Source organism: Cetorhinus maximus, chromosome X (genome assembly GCF_964194155.1).
Source record: "Cetorhinus maximus chromosome X, sCetMax3.hap1.1, whole genome shotgun sequence".
NCBI lineage: Eukaryota > Metazoa > Chordata > Chondrichthyes > Lamniformes > Cetorhinidae > Cetorhinus > Cetorhinus maximus.
In genome coordinates this window covers 14,746,351-14,764,329 of record NC_135917.1, presented here as the reverse complement: position 1 = coordinate 14,764,329, position 17,979 = coordinate 14,746,351, and the positions used below count along the sequence as shown (strand labels likewise).

Here is a 17,979-nt window from a genome sequence, read left to right as displayed (position 1 = left end):
TATTTTTGTGATTCATTTACACTCAGTCACTGGAGATATGTGACTGGTCACTGGAGATATCTGACTGGTCACTGGAGATATCTGACTGGTCACTGGAGATATCTGATTGCCTGTTGGGGAGGTGGGGGGAGGTTGGAGGTCCTGTTATAAAACCTCCAGGAACACAGCAAGCCAGAGTAGGCAACTCTAGATAGTGGTGCACACTGAGAGGAGGGGGGGTGAGGAATATAACAAAGGCCAACTAGAATAGCATGATGGGCAAAGGGAGGGGGTCCAAGTATTTGGTTGGTTGGTTCTGGATGGTACATTTTCAAACCTATGTGAAAGGAACTGTTTTTTGATTGGTTCAAGTATCAGTAATGTTAATTTAGGTAGGGGTAATACAAGCCAACCATACAAATGTAGCAAACATTTAAGGTGTGATACAGTTAGGGACATTAGATACAGAACTTTTAACTGTACAGATTCTTTTTTTGAATTAGATTTAAATATTAAATGTATCTGCTATTCTGTGCTGCCACCAACCTGCTGCTCATTTTGGACTCATGACCCACAGATGTAAAATTCAGCCTAAGACTGCCTGGCTTCCCGAGGGTTTGGTCTGATCACAGCACTGGAGTGACCGGTTGAACTTTGACGCCTTTTCCAAACTAATATTAGGGTGACTGGAGCAGCGAAGAGAACTGGTCAGCAGATCAAGGGAGCAAGCGCATGGCACTTCTTATGTTGCTGGGGTGTCGGGGTGGGGGAGGGGAGGTAAACAATGAGCCATGTCAGCTACTTTTGTGATATGAAGAAGTTATCACTGTGACAATAAAACATTTACATTTCAGATAAATCATCACTTATGGAACTAAATTCGTAAGACATTTCAAAACGTTTGTAGAGGGTTAACACACGACTCTGCTGTTTTACAGTGGGCTATGCGTAATCCAACTGCACCCTATTATGTACACGTTTCTAATGGCAATTCTCAATGCCATCTGGACTGTCAGTTTCACTCAGTAGAATGATAAATCACAGCCATGCAGTCACAATATAACACGGTTTCACTGTATCTCTCTGCTGGCCACAATAAGCTTTAGACCTCACTTTTCAATTTTTCAAATAAATATTTGAAAAGGTAAGTCTGCTGGAAAAATCTCCAGTTATCAGACTCCACGTGTCACACACAGGACTGCAACATCATTAGAACGTTTCAATAGCGTCTGTTTGAAATGAAGAAGCACAAAAGGCTGCATCAGGAACAGGGGAACAGTCAGTCACAGCAAGAGTTCTGCGCCTTTCGCAAACACAACGCTCAGCAATCTTACTCATTAGGACTATCGCTGGTGTGAAACAATTTCCCCCTGGATACTGTGTGTGTTTCAGGGGGAAAATGTTCACCATCCTGGAAATGGTTTCATTTCAAGATCACTGGAAAACCCAAATTCAACTGGATCAGGACAAAACACAACTCAGAACTAACTCCAACAACAAATCCTCTGATGCTGAAAACCAAAAGCTAAAATGTAATCAGTCATTCATCTTACAAGCACAAAGCAAAATCATTTGACTGACCAGCTGAGGCTATATGTAGGACGGAAAAAATGGAGAACCACAAAACTCACCTTCTTCAGTACTGCCGGGAATAGGGTAAACAACATGCGAAGCATTTGACTTGTCCTCGGTAACAGTACCCTGTTAAAAAGCACTTAAATAATTAACATACAGAAAAAGAGATACCGACATGGTTTAATAAACAGAACACTTGGGCACAGCGAGGGCAAAATCTCTCTCCAGTGAAATAAGGCCATATATATATATATATATATATATAGGCAAAGACAGCACATTGCTGCTTCAACAGGCAGCACAATGTAATGGTAGGATAAAAGTTTACACCCAGGATTTTGGCCTGTGCATGCCATTGTCAGGGTGATGAGCTGACCTAAAGCATGGCCCATTATCACCAGAAGGAAAGAGAAATCGGACGGGGTTCACCCTGGAGAACTAATGGGTTGATGCATCTCTTAGACTTTTCACTGCCAGGGTATGACTCTGACAACATTACTGCCACCAGCAAGATTGGAGCCTTTCCAATCTCCACCAGATTCCTTAAATAAAACAAATATCTCACCGATATCGCTGTTCCTTTATCAGTGCTGACTCAATATCCTGGAATTTCCTGGTGGTGGTTCAGAGGTACCTCCAATTAAGGGCAACTGCAAGCAGGCAGTAAATGCTAGTGTTGCCAAATGAGGTGAGGACAAATTTAAAAAACCTCCACCCAATTTTATAAACCTACAACTTTCTGATGCTTTTCTTTTTTTCAGATGCTATGAATTTCAATACTACATTCCTGAGGCTCATGGAAAGCCTGTCTGGATTGGACTGAGAAATAATAAAGGATTTGTTACTGTAATAAACTTGGCGTACGAGGCAGGTTTCTTGTTAGAAACAGCAAACTTTATTTACAGGTGAAGCTACTTGCTTGAACAAGGTCCATGACTAGAAAAGCTCCACCTTTAAGATTACCCATGCTTAGGGCTGATTTGTCTGTACAGTCACATGATCCTCCAAACGGTATGAAAAGGTTTCACTTACAATCACTACAGTTACCATATTGGGGATACATCACAGGCCGCTGAATAGTGGGGAAGAGATCAATGGTGAGATTTGGAGGCAACCTAGACGTTTTCAATAGGAGTAGACTTATAATAGCGGAGGACTTTAATTATACTGAAATAGGCTGGGATAAGGCAAATGGGAGAGGGGCCTTAGAAGCATCTATTCTGTTTGGCTAATCAGTATCATTTCCAACAAGAAAGGATGCAGTGCGTGATGGGACTAAATAATGTAGCAGGGCAAGTAAGTAAGCTAAAGTAGCAAAACCTAATGGGGTCACATTGTAAATAGTTGAAGAGGAGTTCAAGATGATCCGAGAAAATACTTACTGTTGAAATACTAAGAATGTACGTGCCCAGTTGCAATTAGTAATGGGTGTTTATTTTATAATATAGAAGTAGCGGGAAAGCTAATGTTTTTTCTGCAAATACTGAGCTTGAAGACTTGTGCTGCAAGGTTCCAACCAGGCAAATTCCGACACAAGTATCACCAAACAAACACAATCTTACCTGGTGCCTCTTAATGATGTCTTTCAGTTTACTCAGCAACTTGGGCTCAATATCTGAGTTCAGGTAGATGTTGGGTCGAGACAAACAGTTGTTCTGCAAAGAATAGAACATTGTTTCAAAATTATTTTGAGAGACAAGCCATACATGTGCAGTTCACTTCATACAGAAGATAAATCCGACTTCACGCGATATTCAGCTTACCTGAACAAGCGTCTTTTCGATTGTCATAAACATTTCCACATTGCGGTCCATGCGGGAAGGGTTCTGGAAATCAAAACGCCGCCTAAAAACAAAATGATAAAGTTTAATTGAGTCAAACTAACAACGGATGCCACGAGTATGTTTGGAGAACAAATCTGTCTGTTAATGTTGCAAACGCTGTGACAACTGAATGCATGCTCTAGCTGATGCCAAATGGGGAAAAGGCTAGGGCACATAGGTAAGAACCAGCAGTTTAATTTATTGATTTTGTTTTTCTAAAAGAGTCTATAAGAACCAGTTGCCATCTGTGGTGGGAGAGGCTGCGAGGAAGGAAAAAGTAGCCTGCACTTACGTTATACTGAGTTTTGTGAATAAATCTATTTTGAAGGCAGACTGGCTCCAGCTTCTTCCTTCCCCAGAAATCTATTCAGTGATTTAACACACTGTGGCATCACTGCCAATACAGTATAATCTGGTGCAGGCTTGAAATGGTCAGCTACAGAAAACTACAGGTTAATGCTTATGGGAGATTCCTACGAATGAGTCAGCTGTTGGAATGTGAGGAAACCGTGGCAAAAAAACAATTAGAAACAGCGGGGGAAAAATATCTTAAAAAACACATGACAAGCCTGATTAAAAAAAAATGCAGCCTGTCGTACATGCTTTCACTCATTAAGGTGACAGATGTTAATGCTGGGAATAGAACACTTTCCATTTCAGCAAGCCAAGTGTCAGCAACAAACTAAGGATAACGTACCTGCCCAAGGAGCAGGAGAGTGTAAAGCTTCCTTTACACCAGGGATGGGCAAACTTATCAGCTGGAGGACCACATCTGGGTGTGGAAATTGTATGGGGGGGGCTGGCCATAAACGTTCAAGTAACGAACAATTATAATAGATAAATTTTGGTAGAAATAAATATAAAACCTTTATTGTTACGATGATTATACCATCGTAATGATGCATTATATACGATAACGAAACTAAACGTACCCTCTTTATCATGGCCTCTTGGCTTAATGTGAATAATGCAGTTGGTCACCCCTCTTTACAAAGGCATCAAAGTCCAGTGTCACTCACTCACTCTCTGCACAGATGCTGCTCAACTGCTGAGTGCTTCCAGCATTTTCTGTTTGTATTTCAGATTTCCAGCATCTGCAATGTTTTGTTTTTGTCTTGCCAATAGAAATGCTGCTTCACTGTGATCTACAATATGGTGTTGCAAGACTCACCAGGGGAAAAACACGTGAAAAAAAAAAAGAACATGCGGAGACACCAAAAGGCATCTCAGAGGTGATCAGTACATCTTGTGGGTAGTACAGTGATCCACATCGTCTCTCTACCTCTCGTTCCCTGAGCTGGGATTTAATAACCTCACCGCACATTCTAAAAGAAATGCTACCAAGTTCATCTGCAATCTGTTCCATATCTGTTAGGGATGTTCCTCGTTTTCAATTTTCTCAAAACACAAAACCCTGACCTAAAACCACACACGCCTCACTTTCAATTACATTCATCATCCTTCTTCTAAAAATCTCAAAAAACCTCTGGCAGGAACAGAAGACACTTTTTCAACTCTTAATTTTCACATGAAACAGGCTAGTCACGGAGATACCCATCTCAAAACGTCAAAGCGAGATTACTTGTGCAGAACTTCAGTCATACACACCTTCGGGCTTGTTGTAGGTAGCAGCAATTATGCTTTGATATTTCAATCCCTCAACCACCAGCAGAATTGTAGATCTAAGATTTTGCTGGGTCCACAAATCTGCTACCCTCTGGTTCTTTTGACAATTACCTTCAATCTGTGTCCTCTCGTTACTGAGCCTTCTGCCATCAGAAAGAGTTTCTCCTTATCAATACCCTTCATGCTTTTGAACACCTCTATTAAATCTACCCTTAACTTTCTCTGCTGTAGGGAGAGCAACCCCAGCTTTCACCACTTAACTGAAGGTCCACATCCATGGTACCATTATAAATGCGGCTATAGGAAGTTACAATGTAAAAAATTGACAGGACATACACCAACACGCATGATTTTTTAATAGATTATAGATATCTAACCATTCTAGTGAGTGAAGGCACTCTGCAATGTATTACTATACCAATGCAGGCCTGAAGGTCCCCAGGTTCAAATCCTGGAGTGCCAAGTCACATGGCACCAGACCTCAGCAAGAATCAGCCCCTTCAGTGAGGGAATGAAAAAAATAGGGAAACAAAACTATATAAATGAGTTGACTTTTCATAAAGAGGATTAAAACCCAAGTGTAAAATAAATAGAAGTTTTGAAATTATACTGTACCTAACTTGCAAAACCAAAAAGCAAATCACAACTGCAGTAATCTAATGAGTAATCTCAAATGTATACTTACCATATTTTTTTAATTAACTCATGGGATGTGGGTGTCGCTGGCTGGGCCAGCATTTATTGCCCATCCCTAATTGCCCTTGAGAAGGTGGTGGTGAGCTGCCTTCTTGAACCGCTGCAGTCCCTGTGGTGTAGGTACACCCACAGTGCTGTTAGGGAGGGAGTTCCAGGATTTTGTCCCAGTGACAGTGAAGGAACGGCGATATATTTCCAAATCAGGATGGTGAGTGGCTTGGAGGGGAACTTCCAGGTGGTGGTGTTCCCATGTGTCTGCTGCCCTCATCCTTCTAGATGGTAGTGGTCGTGGGTGCTGTTTAAGGAGGCTTGGTGAGTTTCTGCAGTTCATCTTGTAGATGGTACACACTGCTGCCACTGTGTTTTGGTGGTGGAGGGAGTGAATGTTTGTGAATGTGATGCCAACAAGCGGGGCTGCTTTGTCCTGGATGGTGTTGAGCTTCTCAAGTGTTGTGGGAGCTGCACACATCCAGACAAGTGGGGAGTATTCCATCACATTCCTGACTTGTGCCTTGTAGATGGTGGACAGGCTTTGGGGAGTCAGGAGGTGAGTTACTTGCTGCAGGATTCCCAGCCTCTGACCTGCTCTTGTAGCCACAGTATTTACATGGCTAGTCCAGTTCAGTTTCTGGTCAATGGTAACCCCCAGGATGTTGATGGTGGGGGATTCAGCGGTGGTAATGCCATTGAATGTCAAGGGGCGATGATTAGATTCTGTCTTGTTGGAGATGCTCATTACCTGGCATTTGTGTGGCGCGAATGTTACTTGCCACTTTTGCTGCTCTCATTGCTTCTCCATGCATGATCACCTAATTCAACAGAGTGTCTGCAATGATCATAGGCAGGCTTTTCTCCCTAAGAGAAGCCTGCCTATGATCATTGGGCAACTCCAACTTACTTGGAAGTAGTTCTATTGGCCGTGACTTCCTTTAAAGCTCTCCATGGTCTGCATTTTACTTCCACAACAGTAGCACAAAGTCCAGCTTGATGGAGTGCTGCTAGACAGAATGCTTTGGTGTACTACGGGGGAATTTGTTGAGTGAATGAATTTTAAGGGTTGATGTGTTTCAAATATCTAGTCAAGTTTGCATTTAGCGTTTAACTTAACTTTAAAGATAAATTGTAGTTTCATTCAGTCTTAGTCATTGCTAAACAAACTACCTGCTAGTGGCAGCTACATATTTAGTTAATTAGGTAGCTAGTTGGAACTGGTTCCCTAGCCAGCATGACCTGACTCAGGACTCTGGAATTTCAGTTAGTATAAATACAGGAGGTTTTGTGAACGCACAAAGTAAGCAGGATGAAGTTCACCTCGATGGAGTACTACTAGACACAGCACGTGCTTAACTCTGGGAATGTGGTGAACGAGGGAATGTGGTGAACGGGGGAAGGTGGTGAACGAGGGAATGTGGTGAACGAGGGAAGGTGGTGAACGAGGGAAGGTGGTGAACGGGGGAACGTGGTGAACGAGGGAACGTGGTGAACGGGGGAACGTGGTGAACGAGGGAACGTGGTGAACGAGGGAAGGTGGTGAACGAGGGAAGGTGGTGAACGAGGGAAGGTGGTGAACGAGGGAACCTGGAGAACGAGGGAAGGTGGTGAAGGAGGGAAGGTGGTGAACGAGGGAAGGTGGTGAACGAGGGAAGGTGGTGAACGAGGGAAGGTGGTGAACGAGGGAACGTGGTGAACGAGGGAATGTGGTGAACGAGGGAACGTGGCACACGAGGGAATGTGACACAGGGAGGGAAGAGATGCTGTTCTGGTCTTTTACAGACCAAGGAGTGGTCCGAGAGGGGGAGCGAGAGACAGCAAGACGTGAGAGCTGAAGTCCATAGGCTTTAATTAGGAAAGCAGGAAGGTGATTGGTTGGTGAGTTTTATGGTTTTGCTTTTTTCTCTAAACTGGGGCAGTAGTTTAAATGAGTACTATGGAGATATAAGTACTGTACTAAAGTTATAGTTTAGCTAGTTAAAATACTTCACTACAAATACTCATTGAATGATATTTCTAAACTTGAAATCCTAATCAGTTGAAGAATACAATAGAGAGTAGGGCAGGTGGTGTGTTGCAGCTGTAGCACGTGGGGCAGGGCAGGTGGTGTGTTGCAACTGGAGCACGTGGGGCAGGGCAGGTGGTGTGTTGCAGCTGGAGCGCGTGGGGCAGGGCAGGTGGTGTGTTGCAGCTGGAGCACGTGGGCTCTGGTGGTCACCAGTGCGATCCACAGAAACTGTCAGGAAGATATAATAATTTTCATAATGTTATTGGAATTTATTATAAAGTAGAGTAATAGTGAGGTCTATATGTGCGTGTGTGTGTGTGTGTGTGTGTGTGACTTAATTGAATTAAAGGCAGCTGGTCTGAAGGCTTTGATGTATCAGAGGATAAGCTCGGTTTGAAATGTTAAGTAGGTAAACATGGGCGAAGTTTTAGAATATAAGGTGTAAAGGGAACATTTGTATTTTTAAATAAACCAGACTAACTTGAATGCAAAAGAAGGGGAGTGAAATGTTTCACCTAGCCAGGAGAAGTTAAGAAACAGTGTGTTTATTTTTCCCGAAGATTACTGGTAAAATTGGTACTTTGATGGATTTTTATTATTCGAGAGGTAAAAGTCCAAAGACATAGCGAAACAACGGGAATTTGCATGCAAAGGGGAAAATATGAATAAAGGAGAGAAGGCTGTGTGTAAGGGTAGGAACTCTAAGATCTAACAAGTGTGAAAAGCCTCAAGCTGCTGTCTACAAGGAACTGAAGCTGAGAAAAACTCACTTTGAACTTGACTGCTCAGGGTATTGTGTGTTACTTTGCCTGGGTCTCTTAAAACCTATGTGTCTCACTGTTGCCTTAACGGAGGTGTAACTGGGGTTTAGATTAATTAGGGGATGTAGAAGTTATCTTAGTAGTAATCTGTAGATCTATGTATGTGCTTAAAATCATTTCTTCTATTAATAAAGGTTTAATTTAGTATTGTAAGAAACCTATAAGACTTGGTGGCCACCTTTTTACTGAATTCAAAGCACGCATCTCGAAATAAGTACAAATTGCTAAACAGTTGTGGCAGTTGTTTCAAGTTTCCCTCTGGGATTTGGGCAGCTCGGCATTTACCACCGGCCTGCCATAACAGAAATCACAGCGGCAGTAAGTGTCTGCAGCTCGAGAGCTGATGAGTTGGAGTCCAATCTTTGGATGCTGCGATACATTAGATGCAGGGGCAAAGTCACCTGGACACTGGCTTCACTCAAAGGGTTGCGAATCTTTGGAATTCTCCACCACAGAAGGTTCTGGATGCTCCACCATTGAAGACATTTAAGGCTAGAATAGACAGATTTTTGGTGTCTCTGGGAATCATGGGATATGGGGAGTGGGCAGGAAAGTAGAGTTGAAACCCTAGATCAGCCATGATCATATTGAATGGCGGAGCACGCTCAATGGGCCATGCGTCCTACTCCTGTTTCTATTTCTTGTATTCTTGCGACACTTTGTTCCAGGAGGCAGTCACACCCCTTAGGCTGGGTATTTCTCATTCGCTCTGTGGTCAGGGACAAGGTGGGGGGTGGGTGGGTGGGGAGGGAGGAGTGACTGCCTCCTGAGAACGATGTACCCCCCATAGCTAACTACGGTAGTTAAGGATGGTATTGATTTGAAAAAAAAGGACATACAATGCTGCAATGATCAGTGGTAGGTCAGAAAATTGGAAAACATTTAGAAACCAGCAAAGGATAAAAAAAATAGGGGGAGAAATTCGAGTAAATGAGCAAGAAATACAGAAACAGACAGTACAAGCTTCTGCAGGAATATAAAAAGGAAGAGAGTAGCTAAAGTGAGTTTTGGTCCCTTAGAGGATGAGACTGGGGAATTAATAATGGAAAATAACGGAATGGCAGAGACTCTGAACAAGTATTTTGTATCTGTCTTCACAGTCGAACACACTAAAAGCATCTCAAGGACAGTAGAAAATTAAGAGGCGAAAGGGAGGGAGAAATTTAACACAATCACGGTCACTAGAGAAAAAGTACCGAGAAAACTAATGGCACTGAAGGCTACCAAGTTCTCTGAACCTGATGGCCTGCACCCGAGGGTCTTAAAAGAAGTGGCTGCAAAGATAGTGGATGCATTGGTTACATATGAACAAGGAGCAGGAGTAGGCCATTCGGCCCCTCGAGCCTGCTCTGCCATTTAATAAGATCATGGCTGACCTGATAGTGACCTCAAATCTGCATCCCGCCTACCCCCGATAACCTATCACCCCCTTGTTTACTAAGAATCGATCCACCTCTGCCTTAAAAATATTCAAAGATTCTGCTTCCACCGCCTTTTCAGGGAGGGAGTTCCAAAGACTCATGACTCTCAGTAAAAATTTTGCCGAATTTCCATTTTAAATGGGCGACCCCTTATTTTTAAACAGTGGCTGTAATCTTCCAAAATTCCCGAGATTCTGGAAAGGTCCCAGCCAACTGGAAAACCATAAATGTAACACCATTATTCAAGAAAGGAGGGAAAAAGAAAGCAGGAAGCTACAGCCAACATACACCATTGGGAAAATGCTACAATCCACTATCGAGGGAGTAGTAGCAGGACATTTAGAAAATCAGAATACAATCAGGCAGAGTCGACATGATTTTATAAAAAGGAAAACATGTTTGACAATGTTTTTAAGATAGTCGCTTGGTAGTACAGAACTTGAGTATTGCTGAAAGGAGAGAGAAGCTGTCGTAGTTTTTCATCCAGCACTCATCAGGACAGATGCAAAAATGCCAAATTTCAAAGGGAGCAACAATTTATATTGCATGAGGAAAGAGTGCTGATTGGTTGGCAAGTTGACCCTGATTGGTCAAGGCATTGCCATGGAAAATGTACCAGGAATCTATTGTTCCCCCATGCTTTGGTTTAATTCAAAAAAGGGACAATGCCTGAACATGTTTCGTTTGCCTGCAGAGGACATGTCCCTGCATATGAATATATATAGCTTCTAGCAAGCATGAGTAAGTCACATTGCGAGCTCGACTGATAATCTTAAATTGGCTGTTAGTGTGATTCTTAGCATAATTGGGGTTGCTCAGCAAGTGCTGTCCAATAGTGGAATCACATCCAAGGTCAGACAATAAGAGTTTTTTTAAACGTGGGCTGGTTGAGCAGGGTCAGTACTCTGTCGACTGCAAACATCCAAGCGACGTGCTGTTTGATACGATCTGCCAGTCGTTGAGACGTATGGCCGATGTACCTGACATCGCATCATCACTGAAATTCATAGGGGCACAGTTTCAAAACAAGGGGTTCCCATCTAAGACAGAGACGAGAAGGAATTTCTCCACTCTCACGGCCATGAATCTTTGGAATTTTGTGCTCCAGAGAGCAGTGGAGGCTAGGTCATTGAATACATTCAAGGCTGAGTGAGACAACAAGGCATTCAAGGGTTACAGGAGACAGAAAGAAAAGTGGAGTTAAGGCCATAATCAGATCAGTCATGATCTTATGGAATGGGAAGCAGGTTCAAGGGGCCAAATTGGCGACTCCTGCTCCTATTTCTTAAGTTATGTTTCTTCTTTACTCCTGAAGCCGGTCAAACAGGCGCCATTAAAATATACGCTTGTGCACTTGACTCGCACTGTGTCTGTCACTGCAATTTGCGTGCTCCCCTTATTATAGCTGCAGGGCGGAGCAGCATGGGCTGGATGTAGCCTTGCACCATAGTTTCCCAGGTCTGCTCTACACTGTCCCCATCAAACACTCCCAGGACAGGTACAGCACGGGGTTAGATACAGAGTAAAGCTCCCTCTACACTGTCCCCATCAAACACTCCCAGGACAGGTACAGCACGGGGTTAGATACAGAGTAAAGCTCACTCTACACTGTCCCCATCAAACACTCCCAGGACAGGTACAGCACGGGGTTAGATATAGAGTAAAGCTCCCTCTACACTGCCCCCATCAAACACTCCCAGGACAGACACAGCACGGGGTTAGATATAGAGTAAAGCTCCCTCTACACTGTCCCCATAAAACATTCCCAGGACAGGTACAGCATGGGGTTAGATACAGAGTAATTCTCCCTCTACACTGTCCCCATCAGACACTCCCAGGACAGGTACAGCATGGGGTTAGATACAGAGTAAAGCTCACTCTACACTGTCCCCATCAAACACTCCCAGGACAGGTACAGCACGGGGTTAGATACAGGGTAAACCTCCCTCTACACTGTCCCCATAAAACACTCCCAGGACAGGTACAGCACGGGGTTAGATACAGAGTAAAGCTCCGTCTACACTGTCCCCATCAAACATTCCCAGGACAGGTACAGCACGGGTTTAGATACAGAGCAAAGCTCCCTCTACACTGTCCCCATCAAACACTCCCAGGACAGGTACAGCACGGGGTTAGATACAGAGTAAAGCTCACTCTACACTGTCCCCATCAAACACTCCCAGGACAGGTACAGCACAGGGTTAGATACAGAGTAAATCTCCCTCTACACTGTCCCGAACCAAACACTCCCAGGACAGGTACAGCACGGGGTTAGATATAGAGTAAAGCTCCCTCTACACTGTCCCCATCAAACACTCCCAGGACAGGAACAGCATGGGGTTAGATACAGAGTAAAGCTCCCGCTACACTGTCCACATCAAATACTCCCAGGACAGGTACAGCACGGGGTTAGATACAGAGTAAAGCTCCCGCTACACTGTCCCCATCAAACACTCCCAGGACAGGTACAGCACGGGGTTAGATACAGAGTAATGCTCCCTCTACACCGTCCCCATCAAACACTCCCAGGGCAGGTACAGCACGGGGTTAGATACAGAGTAAAGCTCCCTCTACACTGTCCCCATCAAACACTCCCAGGACAGGTACAGCAGGGGTTAGATGGAGTAGAGCTCCATCTACACTGTCCCATCAAAAAATCTTGGGATCACAGCATGAGCTTAGAAAGAGAACGAAATCTCCCTCTACAATGCTCCATCAAATGCTCCCACATCAGATACAACACAGGCTAAATAAAGTGCACAGTACATCCCCCATCACTGATCCCTGGGACACTCACCCAGTACATCCCCCATCACTGATCCCTGGGACACTCACCCAGTACATCCCCCATCACTGATCCCTGGGACACTCCAACCAGTACATCCCCCATCACTGATCCCTGGGACACTCACCCAGTACATCCCCCATCACTGATCCCTGGGACACTCCACCCAGTACATCCCCCATCACTGATCCCTGAGACACTCACCCAGTACATCCCCCATCACTGATCCCTGAGACACTCACCCAGTACATCCCCCATCACTGATCCCTGGGACACTGCACCCAGTACACCCCCCATCACTGATCCCTGGGACACTCACCCAGTACATCCCCCATCACTGATCCCTGGGACACTCACCCAGTACATCCCCCATCACTGATCCCTGGGACACTCACCCAGTACATCCCCCATCACTGATCCCTGGGACACTCACCCAGTACATCCCCCATCACTGATCCCTGAGACACACCACCCAGTACATCCCCCATCACTGATCCCTGAGACACTCACCCAGTACATCCCCCATCACTGATCCCTGGGACACTCCACCCAGTACATCCCCCATCACTGATCCCTGAGACACTCACCCAGTACATCCCCCATCACTGATCCCTGGGACACAACACCCAGTACATCCCCCATCACTGATCCCTGGGACACTCACCCAGTACATCCCCCATCACTGATCCCTGGGACACAACACCCAGTACATCCCCCATCACTGATCCCTGGGACACTCACCCAGTACATCCCCCATCACTGATCCCTGGGACACTCCACCCAGTACATCCCCCATCACTGATCCCTGGGACACTCACCCAGTACATCCCCCATCACTGATCCCTGGGACACTCCACCCAGTACATCCCCCATCACTGATCCCTGGGACACACCACCCAGTACATCCCCCATCACTGATCCCTGGGACACACCACCCAGTACATCCCCCATCACTGATCCCTGGGACACACCACCCAGTACATCCCCCATCACTGATCCCTGGGACACTCCACCCAGTACATCCCCCATCACTGATCCCTGGGACACTCACCCAGTACATCCCCCATCACTGATCCTGGGGACACACCACCCAGTACATCCCCCATCACTGATCCCTGAGACACTCACCCAGTACATCCCCCATCACTGATCCTGGGGACACACCACCCAGTACATCCCCCATCACTGATCCCTGAGACACTCACCCAGTACATCCCCCATCACTGATCCTGGGGACACACCACCCAGTACATCCCCCATCACTGATCCCTGGGACACTCACCCAGTACATCCCCCATCACTGATCCCTGGGACACTCACCCAGTACATCCCCCATCACTGATCCCTGGGACACTCCACCCAGTACATCCCCCATCACTGATCCCTGGGACACAACACCCAGTACATCCCCCATCACTGATCCCTGGGACACTCACCCAGTACATCCCCCATCACTGATCCCTGGGGACACTCACCCAGTACATCCCCCATCACTGATCCCTGGGACACTCACCCAGTACATCCCCCATCACTGATCCCTGGGATACTCCACCCAGTACATCCCCCATCACTGATCCCTGGGACACAACACCCAGTACATCCCCCATCACTGATCCCTGGGGACACTCACCCAGTACATCCCCCATCACTGATCCCTGGGACACTCACCCAGTACATCCCCCATCACTGATCCCTGGGACACTCCACCCAGTACATCCCCCATCACTGATCCCTGGGACACTCACCCAGTACATCCCCCATCACTGATCCCTGGGACACAACACCCAGTACATCCCCCATCACTGATCCCTGGGACACTCACCCAGTACATCCCCCATCACTGATCCCTGGGACACTCCACCCAGTACATCCCCCATCACTGATCCCTGGGACACTCACCCAGTACATCCCCCATCACTGATCCCTGGAACACAACACCCAGTACATCCCCCATCACTGATCCCTGGGACACTCACCCAGTACATCCCCCATCACTGATCCCTGGGACACTCACCCAGTACATCCCCCATCACTGATCCCTGGGACACTCACCCAGTACATCCCCCATCACTGATCCCTGGGACACTCACCCAGTACATCCCCCATCACTGATCCCTGGGACACACCACCCAGTACATCCCCCATCACTGATCCCTGGGACACACACCCAGTACATCCCCCATCACTGATCCCTGGGACACTCACCCAGTACATCCCCCATCACTGATCCCTGGGACACTCACCCAGTACATCCCCCATCACTGATCCCTGGGACACTGCACCCAGTACATCCCCCATCACTGATCCCTGGGACACAACACCCAGTACATCCCCCATCACTGATCCCTGGGACACAACACCCAGTACATCCCCCATCACTGATCCCTGGGACACAACACCCAGTACATCCCCCATCACTGATCCCTGGGACACACACCCAGTACATCCCCCATCACTGATCCCTGGGACACTCACCCAGTACATCCCCCATCACTGATCCCTGGGACACTCACCCAGTACATCCCCCATCACTGATCCCTGGGACACTCCACCCAGTACATCCCCCATCACTGATCCCTGGGACACAACACCCAGTACATCCCCCATCACTGATCCCTGGGACACAACACCCAGTACATCCCCCATCACTGATCCCTGGGACACTCCACCCAGTACATCCCCCATCACTGATCCCTGGGACACTCACCCAGTACATCCCCCATCACTGATCCCTGGGACACAACACCCAGTACATCCCCCATCACTGATCCCTGGGACACTCACCCAGTACATCCCCCATCACTGATCCCTGGGACACAACACCCAGTACATCCCCCATCACTGATCCCTGGGACACACCACCCAGTACATCCCCCATCACTGATCCCTGGGACACACCACCCAGTACATCCCCCATCACTGATCCCTGGGACACACCACCCAGTACATCCCCCATCACTGATCCCTGGGACACACCACCCAGTACATCCCCCATCACTGATCCCTGGGACACTCACCCAGTACATCCCCCATCACTGATCCCTGAGACACTCACCCAGTACATCCCCCATCACTGATCCCTGGGACACAACACCCAGTACATCCCCCATCACTGATCCCTGGGACACTCCACTTAGTATATTTCCCATCACTGATCCCTGGAAGAATTCAGCAAATGTTGCAGGCAATGAGACCTGCTTTGTGTTAACATGACAGATTACCCTGCAATTTTGTTCTTTAATTTGGGGAATTGTGTTATGGATACCCATGTGCAATTTAGTGACACTTCCATGATGTGGCAACCCCATTATTCTGTGCATATGACAATGCTGCTGTTACAGCATCACAGGGTGTGACTCAGCTTGCCAGTAAGGTCTGAAGTAAAAGCCTTGCTGTAAAGCTTGTCTGAAGAGTGACACTGCTAAAGAAAAGCAACTTACCATCCTTGGTCACTCTTGAATTTGTAAGCAGCAGCTAGAATATGGCACAGAGCTCCACCAGCTTTGAAGTCTAGAAAGCATTTCATCTGGAAAAGAGAGGCAGCATCTTAGTACTAGCACTGACTGGCAGTCGAATCCAGCTGAAGGTATTGGTACTTCCGTCTCCAAAAGCTTCCTTAAATGCAATTAAGCTTCTACAAAGATACAGATATTGTGAAGCTTAAGTTTGCAGGAAGAACATACTGGTACAGGGGGGAACTGCTCTTGTAGAAGTGTCAGAGCAGCGTGGGATCAAGTGCAGGCTTCCAGCTCGTCTTGGCGTAGTGCTGGGCCGATATGATTCTGACCACATTTTAACTGTTGGTTCTAATTCTGCCCTTGCGCAACTTCAGATTGACTGATCTTTTGCTTCCCCTCCTGTGAGGTGGTGTGAGTGCTGGTTGGGACACATAGCTGTAAGGATTTTTATTTGAGACTGCAAGGATGGTCCACTCACTCTGAACAGAATATTTGCAGTGGGTTGAATCAGCCTCTACTTTGACTTTTGCATGAAGGCCAGAACTTTTACATCTGGAGTGATTTCATTTCGCGACGAGAAGGAAGGATTATTAAAAAGTATCAAATCAGAAGTTTCAGTTGGAGGGGAACTGGAGTGAACACACAACCTCTGCTTCTTAGTAGCAAATATATCATTCATTTTACTTCTCTCAGGAATAACTTTCATTCTTTTCTGTTTAGTCTCTCCTGTGGAAGCTCGATTACCTGTAGGTAATGGGTTTAAGATAACGGAGAGTCCCCAAATCTCTGATCAACAGGTGCTGCAAATGAACTGTGTTAACATCCCACTTTTTCAAATGGATCCATTTCTTTCCTTAAACAGATTCTGCAAACTGTGACTCCCCATGTACTTTAATATCTCCTGACCAGGTTACAGCACAGGAGGCTAAAAAAAGCCAGCGCTGGATCTTCACATGCAGCTGTCTACTGTTTTCCCACTCATCAAATCCTGCGGTATTTTACCCAGTCTAATCCCACTCTCCACACGTTAATATCCCACCCAGTCTAATCCCACTCTCCACACGTTAATATCCCACCCAGTCTAATCCCACTCTCCACACGTTAATATCCCACCCAGTCTAATCCCACTCTCCACACGTTAATATCCCACCCAGTCTCATCCCACTCTCCACACGTTAATATCCCACCCAGTCTCATCCCACTCTCCACACGTTAATATCCCACCCAGTCTAATCCCACTCTCCACACGTTAATATCCCACCCAGTCTAATCCCACTCTCCACACGTTAATATCCCACCCAGTCTAATCCCACTCTCCACACGTTAATGTCCCACCCAGTCTAATCCCACTCTCCACCTGTTAATATCCCACCCAGTCTCATCCCACTCTCCACACGTTAATATCCCACCCAGTCTCATCCCACTCTCCACACGTTAATGTCCCACCCAGTCTCATCCCACTCTCCACACGTTAATATCCCACCCAGTCTCATCCCACTCTCCACCTGTTAATATCCCACCCAGTCTCATCCCACTCTCCACACGTTAATATCCCACCCAGTCTCATCCCACTCTCCACACGTTAATATCCCACCCAGTCTCATCCCACTCTCCACACGTTAATGTCCCACCCAGTCTCATCCCACTCTCCACACGTTAATATCCCACCCAGTCTCATCCCACTCTCCACCTGTTAATATCCCACCCAGTCTCATCCCACTCTCCACACGTTAATATCCCACCCAGTCTCATCCCACTCTCCACACGTTAATGTCCCACCCAGTCTCATCCCACTC

At 46.4% G+C, this 17,979-nt stretch overlaps 1 protein-coding gene across 1 annotated transcript in view; it reads right to left on the bottom strand.

The window, feature by feature from the left end:
* The window catches only part of smarcc2 (SWI/SNF related BAF chromatin remodeling complex subunit C2), a 145,374-nt gene that overhangs the window by 123,074 nt on the left and 4,321 nt on the right, over window positions 1-17,979 (bottom strand). The window contains exons 2-5 of the mRNA XM_078534530.1: window positions 16,166-16,251; window positions 3,318-3,399; window positions 3,117-3,209; window positions 1,611-1,680 (exon numbers count right to left, since the gene is read on the bottom strand). Of these exons, the coding sequence (XP_078390656.1) occupies window positions 1,611-1,680; window positions 3,117-3,209; window positions 3,318-3,399; window positions 16,166-16,251 (331 nt within the window). The remainder of the gene's footprint in view (window positions 1-1,610; window positions 1,681-3,116; window positions 3,210-3,317; window positions 3,400-16,165; window positions 16,252-17,979) is intronic.